General features: G+C 35.6%; 1 protein-coding gene and 1 non-coding gene across 2 annotated transcripts in view; both read right to left on the minus strand.

Moving 5' to 3' along the window:
- The window catches only part of LOC118197436 (uncharacterized), a 65506-nt gene that overhangs the window by 20250 nt on the left and 25760 nt on the right, over positions 1-19496 (minus strand). The window contains exon 2 of the mRNA XM_085812742.1: positions 14583-14724. Coding sequence (XP_085668868.1) covers positions 14583-14724 — 142 coding nt within the window. The remainder of the gene's footprint in view (positions 1-14582; positions 14725-19496) is intronic.
- On the minus strand, positions 674-747 carry TRNAA-GGC (transfer RNA alanine (anticodon GGC)). Its single transcript has one exon. It is a non-coding gene; the product is annotated as a tRNA-Ala (tRNA).

Raw genomic sequence — 19496 nt, forward strand, 5'->3', positions numbered from 1 at the left:
TATAAAGTCTAGGTGTCTCATTTGACGAGGAGAAGCTTTATCCGAACGCTGCTGTAAAGTATAGATTAAGGATTTGTGATCTGTGAAGATCATGAAAACGCGTCCCTATAGCATATGCCGATAATATTTGACAGCTTCATAAATTCCTAATAATTCGCGATCGTAAGTGCTGTATCTGGTTTGTGCTAGTGAGAGTTTTTTAGAAAAATATGTTTATATTTTATTAGAAAAATATATTTATATTTTTCTAAAAACTGTGGTTTTTAGAAAAATAAGTGGTTTCCATAAAAAATAAGTGGTTTCCATAATTCTTGACCTTTTTGTTTTAAAACTGCTCCTATACCTGTCGTTGATTTGTCAACGTGTAGAGATATTAGGTTATTTTTTGGAAGCAGAAGAGATGAAAAATATGCAACGCCTTCGCCGGGAATCGAAACGCGGACGTCTGGAGTACTGGCCCAGCGTGCAGAACCACTACACCACGAAGGCACGCTAGGAAAGCGGGAGAAATATCTTATAAACTCCCCTTTTTAAAGGGCGACTGGGGTTTTTAGGGAACGCAATTGCCAAATCCTGGGTGTGGAGAATCCTCATTCAACACCCCTTTTATTTTAGGCGCCACTGTAGAGACATTAGGATATTTGGAAGCAAGAGAGATTGAAAAAATAGCAATCGCCTTCGCCGGGAATCGAACCGCGGACCTCTGGAGTGCCGGCCCAGCGTGTAGAACCACTACACCACGAAAGCATGCTAGGAAAGCGGGAGTCCCTCACCTTATAAACGTAGAGTGATAATGGTTTAGATGCGGAAGGATACTGCAAATTTGTTGCCGAAATTAAATCATTTTTGCATTTTTGGAACGCTTCGCGAGATTCTGCGGTCCAGGTTATAACACGTTTATCGTTTTTCTTGATTCCAACCAAAAAGGAATTTAGAGGTGCTTGTATGGTTGCTGCATGAGGTAAGAAACGTCGATAAAAATTGAGCATAGCAAGAAATCTTCTTAAGTCGTAAGTTCCTCACTGTAGATGGTTCGGGCATATCGCGGATAGCGGTGACTCTATCTGGAAGGGGTCGAACGCCATCGGAGGAAATTTCATGACCAAGAAAGGATACTCTTGACTGGCCAAAAACGCATTTGGAAGGATTAAGACTGAACCGTACCTTTGAAAACGTTCAAAAACTGTTCTCAAACGTGAAAGGTGTTCTTGCTCTGAAGAGGAGGCGATTAAGACGTCATCAAAATAAGGTACACAAAAGTCAAGGCCGTTTAGCACCTGCTTCATGAAGCGTTGGAATGTTTGAGAAGCATTGCATAAGCCGAAGTCATAACCGGAAGCTCAAATAGTCCAAAAGGCGTAATAAACGCAGTTTTTGGAATATCAGCTGGCTTAACGGGCACTTTGCGATACACCTGCTCAAGATCAATGGCTGTAAAAATAGCTTTTCACTCGAAAATTTGCATACAGCCCTTGAATATGAGGGATTGGGTAACGATGAGGAATTGTAGCTGCATTTAACCGGTGATAATTGCCACACGGGCGCCAGTTACCATTTCGTCTCCGAACTAGATGGAGCGGACTGACCCTAGAGCTTTTTGAAGGACGGCAAATTCCCTGTTCCATCATGTATTGAATTTCCTCTTTGGCGGCTTTAAGCTTGTCCAGAGTTAAGCGTCTTCGTTTAGCGGCAATCGGAGGTCCGGTAGTTTCAATATAATGTAATACATCTTGCTTGGGTTCGGAAATACCCATAACTGGGCGCGTGTTTGTAGGGAATTCTCTGAGAAGTTGATGCCATGGGGAGTTACCCGAAATCAGTTTAATGCTCAAATCTTGACTATTGAGAATTACTCCCGGATAAGTTAAGTTGGTTGTGGAATCTATCAAACGGCGATTTTTAAGATCGGCAAGCAAAGAAAATTTTTGAAAAAAATCTGCGCCAATAATAGGACTTGAAACAGTAGCAATAATGAATGGCCATTGGAAGTTGTGGTGCAATCCTAAATCAAGAGATATCAGGCGTTCACCAAAAGTTTGAATAGGAGTTCCATTTGCTACATAAAGTTGTAACTTGGTAAGGCGATTTTGTTCGTGAAAATGTGGTGGAACGACAGAAACATCAAAAGACAAGAACAACAAGAAACTTAAGCCCGAATTCTTTTCGATGAGAAAGAGGCGTGCAAAATTCCAGCCGCTGTCGTTCACAACTTCAAGCAACGGCCCTTCTCGTTTCCCTGGTCGTTATAACGACACGGTGGGCGGTATTTGTTTTGCCTTGTTTCGAAATTTGTGGTGGTAAAAACAAATACCCGGTCATGAAAAATTATAATAAATTCATTGTTACCGGTGATTTTAACTCTAAACATCCAAGCTGGGGCGCAGGAGATATTGATGCAAGAAGGCGATTGGTATTCGACTTTATCGTCTCTAATAATATAATTTTACTAAATGATTTGAGTTTTCCTGCAACTTTCAAATCTACCATCGGTGAGGTATGGACTGATCTTGTTATGACCTCACCAGGTTTTTCTATCAATTCTGGAGCTCTGCAAGTTCTGATGGATGAGAGTCTTAGTGATCATCGTTATTTGCAGTTGAATTATGATGAAAATATTCATTGTGCTCCTAAGATTGTTTTAACAAGAGATGTCCACCGGATTACAAGGTATTGTTATAAAATTGCTCCGATAATGCAGAATCGATTTAGTTTATTGAAGTTTTAGTTTATTGATAATTAGTTTATTGAAGTGTGAAGACTCTGATACAATTGAAAATTGTATTGAAAAATTTTTGAGGATCTGTCTATCGATGTTAAAAAGAAGTTACGAACAAAACAAAAGGGAAGTAGGCAGATTTCGTGGTGGACTCCACAACTTACTTGTATGCGACGCCAGATACGTGCTTTGAGGAAAAGTTCGCAAATTTTGAATTTAACTGACAATATACGTAATGAAAGGAAAATTGCATATAAAAAAGAATTGGCAACTTATAAACGTCTAATTTGGAAGACAAAATTTGAAACTAAGAAGAAATTTTTTCTTAATAATCTTTATTATTATAATGGTTTTTATCGAATTGCCTCTGAAAAAGTGAGACGTGCTGTTGCTCTGTATAATCCTCAGCACGCTGACAATTTGATTGAACTCAATAGACAGAAGCTTTTGCAGTCACTCAAATTGGGAGCTCTTGAGGATATTTCATTAGATGAGGATAGACTTTCTGATTGCCCATTGGATGACGCTGTAATTACAGAGGCAGAGATCAGAAGTGCAGTTGAACAAATAAGGCGTCGAAGCGCTCCGGGTCCGGACTGTTTTAATCCTATATTTGTTCAGATTCTAATTTTTACATATCTGGATATTTTTATATTGCTTTTTAATTACTGTTTTAAATTTTATGTGTTTCCAAGAAATTGGAAAATCGGTCGAGTTGTTTTAATTCCAAAATGACAGATATAGACCAATTGTACTTTTGAGTGTTTTTGGGAAAGTGTATGAAAGAATCTTGGTTGAGAGACTGAAGTTTTACCTGAATAGTAGAATGATACTCAGTCGGCGACAGTATGGTTTCACAGCTGGCTGTTCTACAGATGATGCATTATATGATACTATTGACTTTATTAGAAGCAATAAGAGTTCGCATCACGTAGTGCTGCTGTCCTTGGATGTTTCGTCTGCATTCGATTCAATGTGCTGGAACTCTATTTTACAAACCATGATTAACCTTAAATTGCCAAGGAGTTTGATTCAATGTTATAGGAGTTATTTTAACAATCGCAAAATCTTGTTTAATGCTTTTAAGGATGAGACTGCAGAGATAGAACTAGAGATTTTCATTGGTTGTCCGCAGGGCTCCTGCAGTGCTCCCCTGCTCTGGAATATCATATTAAACAAATTTCTTATTTTGGAATTCCCCAGTGATGTTAACTGTATTGCATATGCAGATGATCTTGCTGTTCTGATGTATGGTGCATCATTGGAAAAACTCGAGAAATCATTTGAGAATGTTATGTTAAAACTGGAAAACTGGAGAATCGGCGAGGGTCTTGAATTCAACTTAGAAAAAACTTTTGCAATCATTTTCCCGCGGGCTGGGATCAAAGTGAGAGCTCCACGATTTAGATATCAAGGAAAAAGAATAAAGTTTGTTGATGTTATTAAATATTTGGGAGTCAAGACTGATTGCAAGTTGACCTTCGCAGATCATTTTAAAACAATTCATCGGCTCTCAGATGATATGTTAATGTTTTACAGGAGATCCTTTTTCTAGTGAGACACTTTGTAACAAATCATGCATTCTTAAAGATATTTTGAATAATATAATTATCCCTAGAGTTTTCTATGGAATTGGTGCCTGGGGATCCAGTGCCGGGGATTTGGTCAGGTTGAGGAACAAACTCGATGCGATACAGAGGAGCTGGTGCTTAATGATTACAAGATGTTTCCGTACTGTCTCAACTGAGGTGCTCTGCGTTCTAGCCGGCACGCCGCCTCTTTCAATTTTATATAAATTATATTTTGAAAAATTTTTGTTTAGAACTGGTAGACTTGATTTTAAATTGTATAAAGATATTTTGATTACAAGGCATATGTTTGAAAGAATTAATAATATTTTGGTACATCCTTCTGATTTATGTGTTTTTGAATTTGATTGTAAACTCCCCAATAGTCGGAGAATTGGATATTTATACTGGCGGGTCCAGGCAAGATGATAAATTGGGAGCAGCATTTGTGATTTATCATTATGGAACTGAAATTGAAAATAAAAAATATAAGCTTAATAATTATAATTCTGTATTTCAATCGGAATGCTGTGCTTTAGTTAAAGCCCTTCAATGGGTTAAGAAAATTTTGACTTGTGTTAATTCTATTCATATATATACTGACTGTATGTCTTTGCTTCAATCCTTGACCTCGGCCCGTCCTACTAATTTATTAATATTTGATATTAAATGTCTATTGAAATTTTTGATGCAGAATATGTGCATTCATTTACACTGGATAAAAGCGCATGTTGACTTTGTTGGAAATGAAAGGGCCGACGTGCTGGCTAAAGAGGCGACCACTAATGATGATTGTGAATATAAATAGAAATTTCTGGTTTGAGAAGTTATGCAATTAGAAACATGAAAAATTTTTATAATGATATTTGGAATACTACTAGATGGAATGAATCAGAGAGGTGCGTGGGTCTTTTGAAGTCTATTAAAATTCAAAATGGTATGCGACCAATTAGTAATATTGATTTAAACCAGTTTTTAACTGGGCATGAAAGATTTCCCGCGTACCTCTCGAGATTTAATTTACAAAATTCAGACTTGTGTGGTCATTGTCATCAAGTTGGTAACGCAGACCACTTCTTGAATCATTGTTCCTTATTGGAAAATTTGAGAAAGAAATGTTTGGGAGATAAGTCATGGAACTTGAAAATCGTAAAAACATATTCTAAATGTGCAATGGATTTGATCAATTCTAATATTGAATTTGGAATATTTGTTTAGTATTGTGTATATTTATCTTTTGATTATATGTATTATATTCTCAGTTATGAGTATTTATAGGTTTACTACGAAAATTTTGAAATTTTTCTGTGTACTGTTTTATTTAATGCATTGTGGATGTTTTGTACATGCGGTATTTCGAAGAGATGCAGATGATTGTTACATAGATATGGCCTTGCAAATGTTGATAATCCTGATGCAAATGTTGAGAATCCTAAATTAGCGAAATTAGTGGTTTTGAGTTTTAGGATTTTGATTTTTAAATTTTAAATTTTATGGAATTTTCATATTTTTTTAATTGTAGTTTTTGATTTTAAAATGTTCTGAAATTTTAAAGTTTTAAAATTTTTCTTATTTAATGCATTGTGGCTTACATTCTGTTCTTAATGAAGTAATTACTAGGGTTTTAATATGATACATGGCAATCTTAAATTTTTCCAGTTTCGGTTATTGGCAGTCCTGGAGCTTCTTTTCTATGATTATTAAGGATAATTAATACATTTAAATTCAGATAGTAGTAGGACTATTAAAGTAAATTTTTAAAATAAATTAATAGTTTAAATAGAATTATGATTATACAAATAATATGCTATTAAAGCAATACTGTAGGGAATTCGGTTTGACCTTCTGCAGGTTATTTAAATTGGGAATTCCTCGATGGCTTTGGACCGCCTGTGCCTGTTCCGAAAATTCATGTGAATGAATATTTCTTGAGAGTTTCCGCCACTCTGTTTGCTCGTGGGGTTTTTCATTGTTTTTGGATTTTGAATGTTGGTGTTGTGCTTCGTTGTTTGTATGTCTCTTCCTTATTTTTAGTTCGTTAATTAACCTCCAGTTATTTTTAGATAATTAGCTTCTTTTTCTCTCTTCTTTCCTTTTGTGGTTTTGAGGGGGTCGACCTTTCATAATCATATGGTCCATGGGACTAGGAGGATTGGGTCTTCCCTGTATTATGACTATTATGACTCAAAGGAGGGCTTTGATAACGTTTCCTCAGTTGGCTACAGCATGTATTTCGACGTGATGCGGAGCGGTTGCGCTGGAAAGGTTAAGCTTGGATGACTACTAACTGAGCAACCTGTTTGGACAAATCATCAATATAAGCTTGTAACGCCACAATACCTGGACCAGGAGCCTGCACTGCGTGTATTTGCGCTGGAATGGCCATCTCGTGAATTTTATCAGCGATTTCGGGAAGATTTTTAAGTGGCTCGCTACTGGCCGCTAAAATGGTTTGCATGTTAGATGGGAGTCTAGTCATCCATAATGTTTTAAGAATGTTATCCGTTAGGTTACCGGCGACTAAATCTGACATTTTAGACAGCAAGTGAGAAGGCCTCTTATCACCCAACCGTAAATCATGCAACAGCTGCTCGATTTTAACTGTCTCGGATGCTTCATAAACAGAAATTAATATTTTTTAAAAGTATTGTATTTGTCCGCCGTCGATGGATTCAAAATTATTTCATGAGCTGATTGCAGTACCTCTGATTCTAACGCAGCGATTACTGTATAAAATTGAGTTTCGTTGGCAGTAATGTGACTCAACTGCGCATCCAATTGAATGAACCATAACGATGGGTCTCGGCGAGAAAAAGGCGGTGGCTTAACTGCCACTTTCGCCAATTGCGAAGCAGCATCGTTGTCAACCACTTTAGCTCAATCAAATATGCACAATAATAATATGTATAGAATATGCACAATAATAATATGTATAGAAAAATAATCAATATGTATATAGTGACACAGTTTCTTGGTACTTGAAATCAGAGAAATTGGAGGCTCAAATGCAGCAGACGATACATATATCCGCTGAAATTATGACAGAAATATGTTGACTCACCGGAATGCGGCAAAAAGCTTGAAATGACAGGTGAATGTCTTACTTGCATCTCATCACACTGGATAACTTACTGCTGCTCAGAATTTAGACATATAAACTCCAAACTTGTGCAACATTGAAGGTTGCCATTCGTAATAAATACGTGTCACCAACTATGGTAGTACAATTTTTTGAGACAGATCGTTAAACAAATATAACAATTGAATGGAACAAATATTATTTTTGTTTTTGGTTGCTATGGGTTATCAGACCGGCAGAGTTGAGTTGTAGTAGGCAAGTTGCCACATATCTGTTTACCTATAATGTATATTAAACTTTATTAAACTTGTTTAAAAACTGTACTTTTTAAAAACATTTATATATATATGTGTGTGTGTGAAATAAATAACACCTTTTTAACTAATTCTAGATCATCGTAGGTCAGATTTTTCCGCCGACACAGATGCATTTCCTAATCCAAGGCTAGTGCAGTTAGGTAGTGATTAATCTTTATATATTTTTGAGTATTTTATGGCAGATTCAGCATTTTATTATCATTTGCATTATTTTCTTATTACGAATATATTCTATACATAATATTACTGAAAGTTTTTTTTGTGGGGGGGGGCGCCAAAAAGTTATTTTGCCCCGGGCGCCAGTTATGCTTGCTACGCCACTGCATACGTATTCTCAACATGCACACATGCACATGTGGTATTCCTAACTTGTAAATGTTCGTTTTGTCATGAATTTTTAAAATGTTTTTGCATTTATTTGTCTTTCGCATATAGTTGCTTTATTCTTAAGTATTTTTGTGTATACGTGTAGATATTTTATACAAATGTTCATGTTTGTTTTAAGTGCTTTAACGCTTTCTTTACAGCTTAGTTTTACAACTCAGTTGTATCTGTGGTACACCGAAAATAGCGGACTTCGAAATGCCTAGGGTCTTTGAGATAAGTTTGCAACATTTGACAAATCATCATTAAATTTTGGAAGGAACCGGAATTTCAATTTTTGGAAGCAACAAGAATTATTTACTTGAATCTTTGTAGTGAACAGCAAAGGCGATAGAAGAAAATTCATAAAAATTTCCCCTTTGCAGACTCACTAATGACCTATTAGTTAAAGATAATTAGATGGATATCGGTAGTTCGAACCAGATTCAAATTCTAGCAAATGGATTGTTTAAGTAGTGTGGAGCAGTTTTCCTAACTAAGGTTCTGCATAAATGCCTCTCTCCCACTAAGCAGATAACCGTCTCGTGCTTTCTTTTAGGCAGCAAACTTACCTATATCTTCAGATATTCATATAAGTCGACAACATCGATTAGGATGCTTATCGTTAGCAAAAGGGTTTCTTATTTTAAGAGATCATTTTTGTATGACCTGGGCTATAATATGTAATTTCCAATATTTTTGGTGCTGGTATTTTTTAATTATTTGTATTTGTTATATATTGACTCATTTCAGTCTTGTAATAAATATTGAAATTTTTAAAACTTAGACTTTTCTCGAAGTTATTATTTTGCTTTAAACGGGATGAATTAAAGTAATGTTTTATAGATAAAGAAGGAAAGTTATTTCAGAACTTACTTGTATTAAAAAAGGGGCAGGAGAAGAATGCCAATAGCTTAAAAAAAAAAAAAAAAAAAAAAAAAAAAAATGAAGGAGAAGGAAAATAAACTCGTTTTAAACAATTCTGAAAGGGCTCATATTTCAACGATGGTCCGAAAGGGTTCTTTTAAAGTTGAATATGGTTTATCAGTAAAGATTATCGATAGAGATGGCCCATGTGGAACAGTGAAACGTTTTATAGGATATTAAATGAATATGCGTTTAGACTAATATAGGAAAGTTAAATATATTCTGTACATTTAAAAAGTAATTGAATCTGTAATGTAATTCTATAAAAATATTGAATGCTTTTAATTAAATGTATTTTTATTTAAATCAATCAGGTTGAAGAGTAATATTCTTAAGAACTCCTTCTATTGCTTTTAAATAGTTTAGTTTTCAAATTAACGGAAGACTTAAATGTGAAGGAATAATATCTGCGTTTTTTCGAATGGTAATATGCTCGAATGGAAAGTGAAACAACGCAACATCATGTTTCGAGAATAATAGCTCTTTTAGGCTAAACAAACAAACAAAGCCTTTACTACATACGTACGAAGGCAGATCAAAAAGTAAGCTACACTTCCAAGTTATTACCATTTATTAAATTGTTAATACAAAAGCCACATAGCTATGAGTGCATACAATGTAAGTTCATTTTTCCACATAGTTCTCAAGACACTCTAAACATTTCTCCGAACGGACAACCAACTTTTCGATTCGTATGCATAGAAATCTCCTCCAGCGCTATGTAACCACACGGAGACAGAACACTAGAGACGAACCACGCCATGGTACCGAGCCTTCCGGGAATTGCGTCCGTTTTCCGGAAACTATCCAGGGGGGCGCAAGCCCCACTGATCCCACTTGAGCTTCCAAGAAGCATGGGACCAAAGAACGCTATGACGAGTTTAAAACGAAGACTCTTTGCCTCGGTCACCACTCCGGGAGCATCGAAAATTCAAAAGGGTGGTCCATAACAGTACAAGTCCTCCACGAGGGACCGAATGAGACCAAACCCCCAAAGATAGCCACATATCATACGATGTAACAACCCCACAGCTAAGCGGCAGACACGACAGTACCAGTACTGTCCCTGCCAAGCCTGAATCCTTTTGAGAATAAACTCGGGTTCTAGTTCTATGAAGAGTGATTATATACCCCCATGTTGAGACTGCCTAAGTACAGTTCCTAGCCACTACTTCCCAGGAATTCTCCTGAGTCAACCCCCGGGGGGGACCACACGGAGACAATTGCTTTCAACTCCTCATCATTTCGGAATCCTTATCCACCGAGATGCTTTTTAAGCTTACCGAAAACATGAAAGTAACATGCAGCTAAATCGGGACTGTATAGAGGATGTTGCCGTAGATCCCACTTGAATCGCTGCAGCAGGTCGTACGGTCGTACGTACGCTCTTTTTTTATATAACTCATTTGAATACAAAATTTACAATTTTGTAAAATGTTAGCAAAATAGCATAAGTGAATAGTAAAAACAAGAATTACTTTTACTTCAGTCAATTACTGGTAAAAAAATATAAGGAGGAAACCAGAAAATCTTCAATTTTAACACCAGCAGAAATTTCGGTAGCATGAATTTCTTTCTGTATTTATTCAATATTGAATTCTTATTATCTGTTATAAAATATTGAAGAATGTGTATGTATGTATTTTTCTCGCATTGTGGGAAAATAGTACCACCTAGAGCCACTAAATTTTGAACGTGTGTAGTCCTCTATCCGAACAAGAGAACCCCGGAATCCAAATTTTGAATTTGTAATTTTTGAAAAATTTATTTTATGTTTTTTGCAAACTAAATGGAACTTTTCTTTTAAGTCAGACATTTAAAAGAAATGTGCTGCCACTCGGGGCAAAGAGTAAGATATTTGTTTGTTAAATTTAATCAAAAAAGTCAGCGATTTAAAAAAAAAAAAAATATTATTGCCACTGCCAGAAGTAAAATATTTTAATCTTCCACTCTCCAATGTGCTGCGATTCGGCAAAGATTAAGATATTTAATTTTTATTTTAAATATGAACTATCTATCGAATGAACTAAGAGATTTGAAAGCAATAAACGCATTTTCTTACTCTTACAAGTCTTAGGATTCGTGAAATCACACAGTCTGGACTCTTTAAAATCATTATGCACTTTTCTTTTTTTTTTTTTTTTTTTTTTTTTTTGTAACACCTATTTTAGGCGTCTAGCCGTCCATGCGGTTAGTACTATAATACAGCCAATTTAATATAAACAATTCACTGTCTCTTTTATTTACGATCGGAGTATGTGCCTTTATCACCGTACAGAGGGTATTAGGAAATTTTAACTAATTTGAGGATTTGACCGCTTTTCCACAGCAGTCGTTGCAATGGTTATGATTCAAGGTTTTTTTGCAGCTATAATGGACTTGAAGTGACTATTCTAAAGTAATAGACTGTAATTTATAATCATTTTTTATGAGTCATAAGTCTTTAATATTTTTCCTTTGATAAAAGTATGAAAAATTTTAATGCCTTTTTTTTATTTATTGCTGTTTGTTTTACATAAATCCAATTGGAAGAAATCTTTTAATCCCTTCGTATTTATACGAGGGTCAGTAAAAACGTTAGTTGCACTACCTAAGAAAACAGGAGCAAAATTTTACAATAACTTTATTTATATCTTAAAGTTCCATTCAAAATCTACTTTTCAATGTAATTGCCTTTGTTATTTAAGCATTTGTCGAGGCGCGGTGCAAGTTTTTCAATGTCTTCTGCAAAGAAATCCCGTTCAATGTCCGATAACCATTTTTGGGCTGCAGCTTTCACTTCGACATCCGAATGGTACCGTCGCTTTGAAAGTTCTTGTTTCATGGGACCAAACCCATGGAATTCAGGAGGTGAAAGGTCTGGGCTATAAGGAGGGTGATGCCACACTTCCCACCTAAACTTTTGCAGAAGTTCGCACGTTTGTTTTGCTGCATGCTGTCTTGCATTGTCATGCAGGAGCACAATGCCTTTCAACTGTTTACGAGGCCGTCGATTTTCAAGTGATTTCCGCAATCGTTTTAGTGTTTCACAATAAGAAGATGCATTAATTGTGGCACCCTTCGGCATGAGTTCTGTATGCATCACGCCTTCTCTGTCGAAAAATAGCGTCATCATCACCTTTCCTGCAGATGAAACAGTTCGACACTTTGTTCGTGTCTGGCAACTGCAAGGTTTCCACTCGAGCGAGCTGCGTTTCCTTTCAGGTGAGAAGTGGTGCATCTAAGTTTCATCTTCAGTCACAATTTTGTCCCAAAACTCATTTTTTTTCCGTTTGGTAACGTTGCAGAAATGCATATGCACTTTCAAAACGCTTTCCTTTATGTTCCTCCGTCAATAGACGTGGCACCCATCGAGCACAAACTTTACGAAATTTAAGGTGATCGGCAATAATTTTATGCACACTTCCATGAGAAATATCCAGTTCATTTGAGACTTCGTCTATCGTTATGCGTCTGTTTGCATGAATGCACTCATTCACGCGAGCAGCGATTTCCGAATTTGTTATAGTTGATGGTCTTCCTTCGCGCTCACCGTCGTTAATATCTGTACGTCCAATTCTCAAACATGTTGCACCATTTCGCGATAGCTTGACGTGACATTGCATTTTCACCATACACTTCAAACTGCCCATAAATTTCAGTGCAGTTACATCTTTTTGCCGACAAAAAACGAATCATTGCACGCATTTCCAATTTGGACGCTATTTGCAGCTGTCGACACATGTTTGCGACTGATTATGAGGAAAACTAAACTTGCCTCTGGGAAGCCGCTACGTCGTGCGATAAAGGTACATGTCTGAAATGTTGCCACACAGTGTCATCCAAATAGTCCTAGACGGAACATATTTACGCAGTAGTGCAACAAACTTTCTGACTGACCTACGTATCTATTTCAAACAGTAGATAACTAATGGCATATTTCAATTGGATAATTATTATTTATGTTTTCAATACTAGCATTTTATGATTTCTAAAATAACATTATATTATTTATTGTTGAATCAACTTATCTCGTGTAGCACTTCGAATCAAAATACCATATTAAAAAAAGATGAAATTCGAATAGAGGGGGAGGAAGGCAAGATAACACTTTATTTATTCTATTTTGTTTATTTTTTTATGTTCAAGTTTCAGTGTTTTAATAGAGTTTCATAAAGTTAAAAAAAAAAAAAAAAAAAAAAAAAAAAAGAGGCTAGTTTATTATCTTTTCAGTTCTGTGTTAAACAAAACACATCAAAACCACGTCTTGCGGGTTATGGGCCTATAGGTTTTCAACTACATCTACATTCGAAGTGTTCTATTGTAGACTTATTAATACTTTTTGGAAACATGAAAGATGAATAATGAGGAACGCCTTCGCCAGGAATCGAACCACGGACCTCTGGTATACGCGCCCAGTGTGCTGAGCACTACACTACGAAGGCTTGCTAAGAAGGCGGGAGAAATACCTTATAAATTATGAATGAATCATTAAATACATATGCAATTTTCTCTTTTATTGCCCAGTGTGTAGAATATATTTATAGGCACTTAATTAATTTTCTAGCTTGAATTACTATATCAGGACTTGTATTCCTCTTGACTTGCTTTGGAAACATGAATTGTCCTGACTCGGAACAGGAAGCTTACTCAAGCTATGTTCAAGAAAATTGTGAAGTAGACAATACAAGCAGGAAGGGTATACGAAACCCTTTATTTTTCTATCTTTACAGGTATTTCCGGAACTTCGGAATACAGAGACCAACCACTTGTGGTCTGAACGTAAAAATCTAAAAACTACTAACTAAAACTCTAATTAAAACTAACTTTGTATTAGTATACAAGTGCTTAGCATTAAGATTGGCCGTTATTTAACAAAGTCCGTACGCCGAGTAGTACGCCGAGATGCTAAAACTACGATACGTTTTGCAATTATCAAGAGGATTAAACCTCTGGCCTTGAAGGCAACCAGCAACCGAGTAAAACTGCTAAGTCAAGCGGCCTGCTTCTACTAACTCCTTCCTCTCTCTTGCTTGGCAAAAAGCCACAACTTAAGTACTTGGCGTTAGCAAGATAAATTTGCATAAATAAGTTAAAGCTTTTAATTCTGGCCGGAAGTAGAAAATAAGAAGTGATAGTAAAGATTTAAAATAAAATAAACGTTAGTAAAACTTAAGATCCTTACAACTATTCCTAAATCGCTATCGCTGTCATTCCTTATAAATTTATTTTCATGTAAGCAATGATTCCCGGGAGACCCACATTATACATCAGTGACAATACAGAAGGAGGTCTGCTAATTTTTGTCAGTGTCTTAATTAATATTCTATCTAACCATAAATTAATCTGAGTTTACCCTTTATTAGTTGATTCCTTTAACATTGTTGCTTTTTTTTTAACTTTCATACTAAGAGTGTTCTAAGCAATTAATAATTTTCAAGTTTATGTAGTTTTTCCTCTTCATTTTTCTAAAATTTTCGTTTGAAATTTTTGTGCTCTTTTTTCTTCAAGATGTTGTTACAATAAATTAATCCTTACGGTGTATTTTTTATGTATATGATTTTTTTAATAACGACTTTCTAATTTCTAAATAATTTTGATTTCTTTGTATGTTACTCTAAAATCTTCCTTACCAACAGTGATGAGACCTGCCAAGGCCAAGAACATGAGCTGCCAAATCCTAAATCCCATAATAACTTCCATTTCCATCCAGTCATCTTCAGGTACCAATGCCAGAGTGGCTCCTGAATTACAGCCATCGACGACTGGTAGACCCTGAAAGAGATCAGAATTTTTACTGTTTTTTTTTTTTATTAACAGAACATCGCTTCATTACAGACCAGCCTGTGTTACATGCTTATGACGGTATTTTGCAACCTCTCATTACCCGTGGCATGCTGGAAAAGAAAAGAAAAATCTGAATATTTTCAGATTTTATATTACGCCCAAAGGAACTTTTGTTAGCTTTTTGTTTGTTACCTTTATTTATTAGATATATAATGTTCTTTGCACTTAAACCATAAAATTCAATTCAACTACAGTATCGCAGAATAATTTGAAAATGAGCATATCTTTAGAATTTCCGATACACAGATCGGCGCGCTGGAGATAATTTTTCCCCCCGTACAGTGTTACCATTACTCGCTTTGAAATCGTTGAGTTTGTTAATCAAAAATTCGTTAAAGTGTTACAAAATATGAAATCGATAACAAAACAAATTTAAAATTCCAAATTAGGCCTTCCAGATGCCTATATTCGATGGAAGATTACGTTTTTCAAAATTAGATGGCTCTAGGTACCATTGATTTATCAATGCGAGAAACATACATACATTTATGCAGATTCTTCATTATTTAATTTTTTAAATATAACACAGGGCGATAATATTTGGTGGCAACAGTTTGAAAAGTAAACCGACATTTATAGTGAATCAACTCAAAATGCCAAAGCGAAATTAATAGCCCTTCTGGGCTAACGCCCTTTTGGCAAAAAAAGAACTTTAACATATTTTAAATAATATTTGGCAAGCTGCAAATTACAGACTTATAGAAGAATTGATGAGCAGTAATCAAAAATCTCTTTATAATAAACATTTACCATCTTAAAACTGAACATTGTTTCGCGTTGGAAGCGGAAACAACTACACTGCTGGCCATTAAAACTGCAGCACGAGGAAGGAATAATCTGCGAACGTCAAAATCATATGGAAGGAAGAAGAGGTTGGGATATGCAAATTGGCGTATTGCAGCGCATGTAAGTGACACAGGAGGGAGAAACGACGTCCGAAGCACTGCATTAAAGAAAAGGTATGTAGTGGATTTCTGATTCGGAAAGCGTTTTGTAAGCTCAGAATATCGTGTTATGCTTCGAATAATAAGAAGAAACGCTTACCATTAAGTGTCGGAATTCGATAGAGGCAGGATCGTTGCCTATCGAGAGTGTGGATTATCATTCCGTGATATCGCCCGTCGCAGTGGTCGACATCCAACCACTTCACACAAATATGGAATCAATGGGTTGCTGAGGGTCATACTGAACGGCATGAAGGATCTCAAAGCCCTCCCATGACTAATTCCCGAGAGGACAGGCATATTGTAGGTCAGGCCTGCAAAACCGTACAACCTTATCACGGACCGTTAGTCAGGAAATGGGCATGTTGCAGCACGCTCAGTATCCGCTCATATGGTGCGTTGACGTTTGCAGCAGCGTGGACTATCAGCACGGAGACCATTACTTCGGCTTCCCTTGACAAGAGAGACGGCGGCACTTGTGCTCCGAACGACAAAGCTGGACACAGGAGTGGCACAATGTCGCCTTTTCAAAAGAGTCCCATTTCTACGTACAATATTCTGATGACTGTATGCGTGTCTGGAGGCTCCGAGGAAACCGCAGGTCTCCTGATTGCATATTCGATATTGGCGTAGGGGCGCTGCACCTGGTATGATGGTTTGGTCAGCTATTAGGTACACGACTCGCACATCTCTAATTCGGATCGACGGTAATTTGAACGCAGATCGGTACATTTCTGACATCTTACGTGCAGTGGTTGTGTCCTATCATCGAGGCCTGCCAAACCCCATCTTTCAACAAGATAATACAAGACCACCTGTTGCAAGTCGTGTTCTGATCTTTCTCAGTAAAAAGGGTATTCGATTGCTGCCCTGGTCTACACGGTCTCCCGATCTGTCACCCATTGAAAACATCTGGTCATGGGTTGCTGAGAGACTAGCCCGCCACCCTTCTCCAGCTAATGTGGTTGATGAAGTGTGACATAGACTTGAAGCAGCATGGAATGAGTTTACCGTTTCTGTCATCCAAGCCCAGTTCGACTCCATTCCTAACCGGGTAAGGACCGTTATAGCTACCAGTAGTGGCAGCTATTTCTACTAATTTCGCACCCCTGTAAATGCCCAAACTGCTCACAAGTTTAATCATTTTGTCTTCATGCCATACACTTTAAGTACAATAAATATCTTTTTTGTATTTTCTTTCCTTCATGGTGTTATAGTTTTAATGGCAACTGGCAGTATATAAAAGAAGGGTACTTTTCTTCGAATTCTCTTTGCGCTTTACAGAACATGACTTTCATTACTGTAAACTGAAGATGATAGACACGATAGGCGATTTTATTGAAGGATTGTAAGTGTTTATGGTTATTTAATCTTTTCAGAACTATCGACATGTTACCACTACTTTTCCTCCAAGTCTTGTAGAATAAATGGGGGGGGGGAATCACAAAATTGAAATATACAGACATTAAAAACAAAAACAAGTATAAATCATATAGATTTTTGGAAAGGTTTTTGGTATAATTTTTGTAAATATTGTCCTATCATAAAAATTGCGCAATTTATTTGAAAAATAAATAAAGGAGAGTAAAGTTTGATGTTCACCTTTCGATGGAATACTTTTGATACCGATAACCCAACTGATTTTTAGTTTCCACTGAGGTATCTTTTGATCGTTCTTTTGTTAATTACGGATTGTAATTTCACTTTATCTACATAGTTATTGTTACATGAATGTATAAACTCAAAACAACCATGAATGTTATTAGAATTAATTACTATGATGCTTAGGTTTGTTGAAATTCCAAAGGGGCAAATTCTGTTTTAAATTAATTTTCTTTTTCTGTGTAAGTAATTTTGTATATAGAACCATTTTATTCTGATGAAATGATTGCCCAATGAAGTTTTTTGCCTAAAATGATTTTTTGTGTGGTCATCACTTATTATATCTGCATTCCTTTTTAAATAAGGTGTAATGTATAAACTTTTGCTAAGTGAGTTGAGTTCGCGTTTTATAAGCAAGGTATACTTTTCGCTATTTTTTTTAATCATTCGTGTTTTAATATATGGCATTGAAAATATTGTTAGTTAATAATAGAGTCAGATTTCAAATTAATTAACCATTATTGGCAGAAATGATGATATAATCTTTATCTTTAAAAGAAGTGCTTTGACTCTGCTTAAGAATAACAATATCGGAAAAATGTTTACAAAATTATTATGAGGTGAGTTTTATATCATTTGTCATTTTCACTCTACAGTGGCAAACACAAATAGGTGATTGTGTAAAAGTTCATTAAAGACATTCAGAACTTTAGGATAGTTATTCAGAGATTCAGAAAAATTAATATTTATGACAAGAACATCAAAAATTTAAGGTCTATGACTCAATGCTTGCAACACGCAATACGTTAAAGCTTACAATACGCAAAAATACTTATTTAGAAAATGAAATACAGTTCTTCCTTTAATATTAATAGATTAAATTTGGCACTTGACCCATTTTTAGTTAGCCAATATGACTGCTAGTTGCCGACTGGATAAGACCTCTAAACATTAATATTGCGAAACGGAATCGAAACTAGTTTGTCTATATGTGTAATGTGAATATAAGTTATTTTCCCTGTCTAAGTTCCCCACAAAGTTATACCTTTCCTTAGGCTGATTTTCCTCATGATTTTGCTGTAATAGACTAAATAAAGAAATAATAATGGCAAAAGTAGCTAAAGCAAGAGTCATTGCTATTCCGAGCAAGAGTCATTCTAGGAGCTTTCCTTATCATTTGAGTTAAAATAACACGCCAAATAACAATTATTGGAGGAGTTAAAGCAACAAAAATTATCGTAATATTAATAAATTTGCAGGACTCATTTCGAAAGTTGAAATATAGAAGTGCTACTTCAGCTGCAGAAGTGCAAATGATGAAAGAGAAGCAAGTGATAAAATAAGGCGATAAGAATGAGAGAAAGGAAGCCATGCTACTGGCGCTATCTGTTGATGAAAAGGAAAATAACTGTGAAATTATTTTCTTAAAAGCTGAGGGTAAAGACTGATTGGAATTATGATTTTTCAACTAGAATTGAATGAGTTTTATAAAAGTGAAACGTTTTTTCTACAAAATCTAATTCGCCTACAAAAGATGTTTTCCGAAAAGGTCTGGCGGCAGAAAAAAAATGCGATTTTCTCTTTGCGTATGATTCTTGAAGTGTGAAGAGTGTATTGCTGAGAAAATAGTCGCTAATGTTTGTACTGACAATTAAAAAAGTGTTCATATTAACATATAACGCATTTATTTTTACCATAATGCCATATCTGTCGGTTACCTGAACCCACTAAATATCGGAAGGATAATAGGAGTTCTGATTGCTAGTAGTTTCATCTCGGGATAGCCCTCATGTGTTTCGCCACACTCAATTGCCTGTCTACATCTTTTTCATTTATTCCTTAATGAACATTTTGTAATGTTTTAAATCATAACCTAGCCTATATGACATAGGAGACTAACTTTCAAAAAATAATACAAATTTTCTATTTTGTTAGCAGATTTGCACAAACATATCAAATTTATAATCTTAGAAGAATTATTAAGAAAAAAAAAATCAACTTTTCTTTGCGAGTTTCCAGCTCATATCTGTAACTAATAAATTTAATAACATTTATCTTTAACATGAAAGCAACATTTTTTAACAGAAAGTGACAATAGTAATATGGAATCAAAAATATTATCGCCGATTTTAATAAAATATGTACCAAAGTAAT

This window comes from Stegodyphus dumicola, chromosome 3 (assembly GCF_044657685.1).
Source record: "Stegodyphus dumicola isolate Sdum_Otavi_A_Nest chromosome 3, ASM4465768v1".
Taxonomy (NCBI): Eukaryota; Metazoa; Arthropoda; class Arachnida; order Araneae; family Eresidae; genus Stegodyphus; species Stegodyphus dumicola.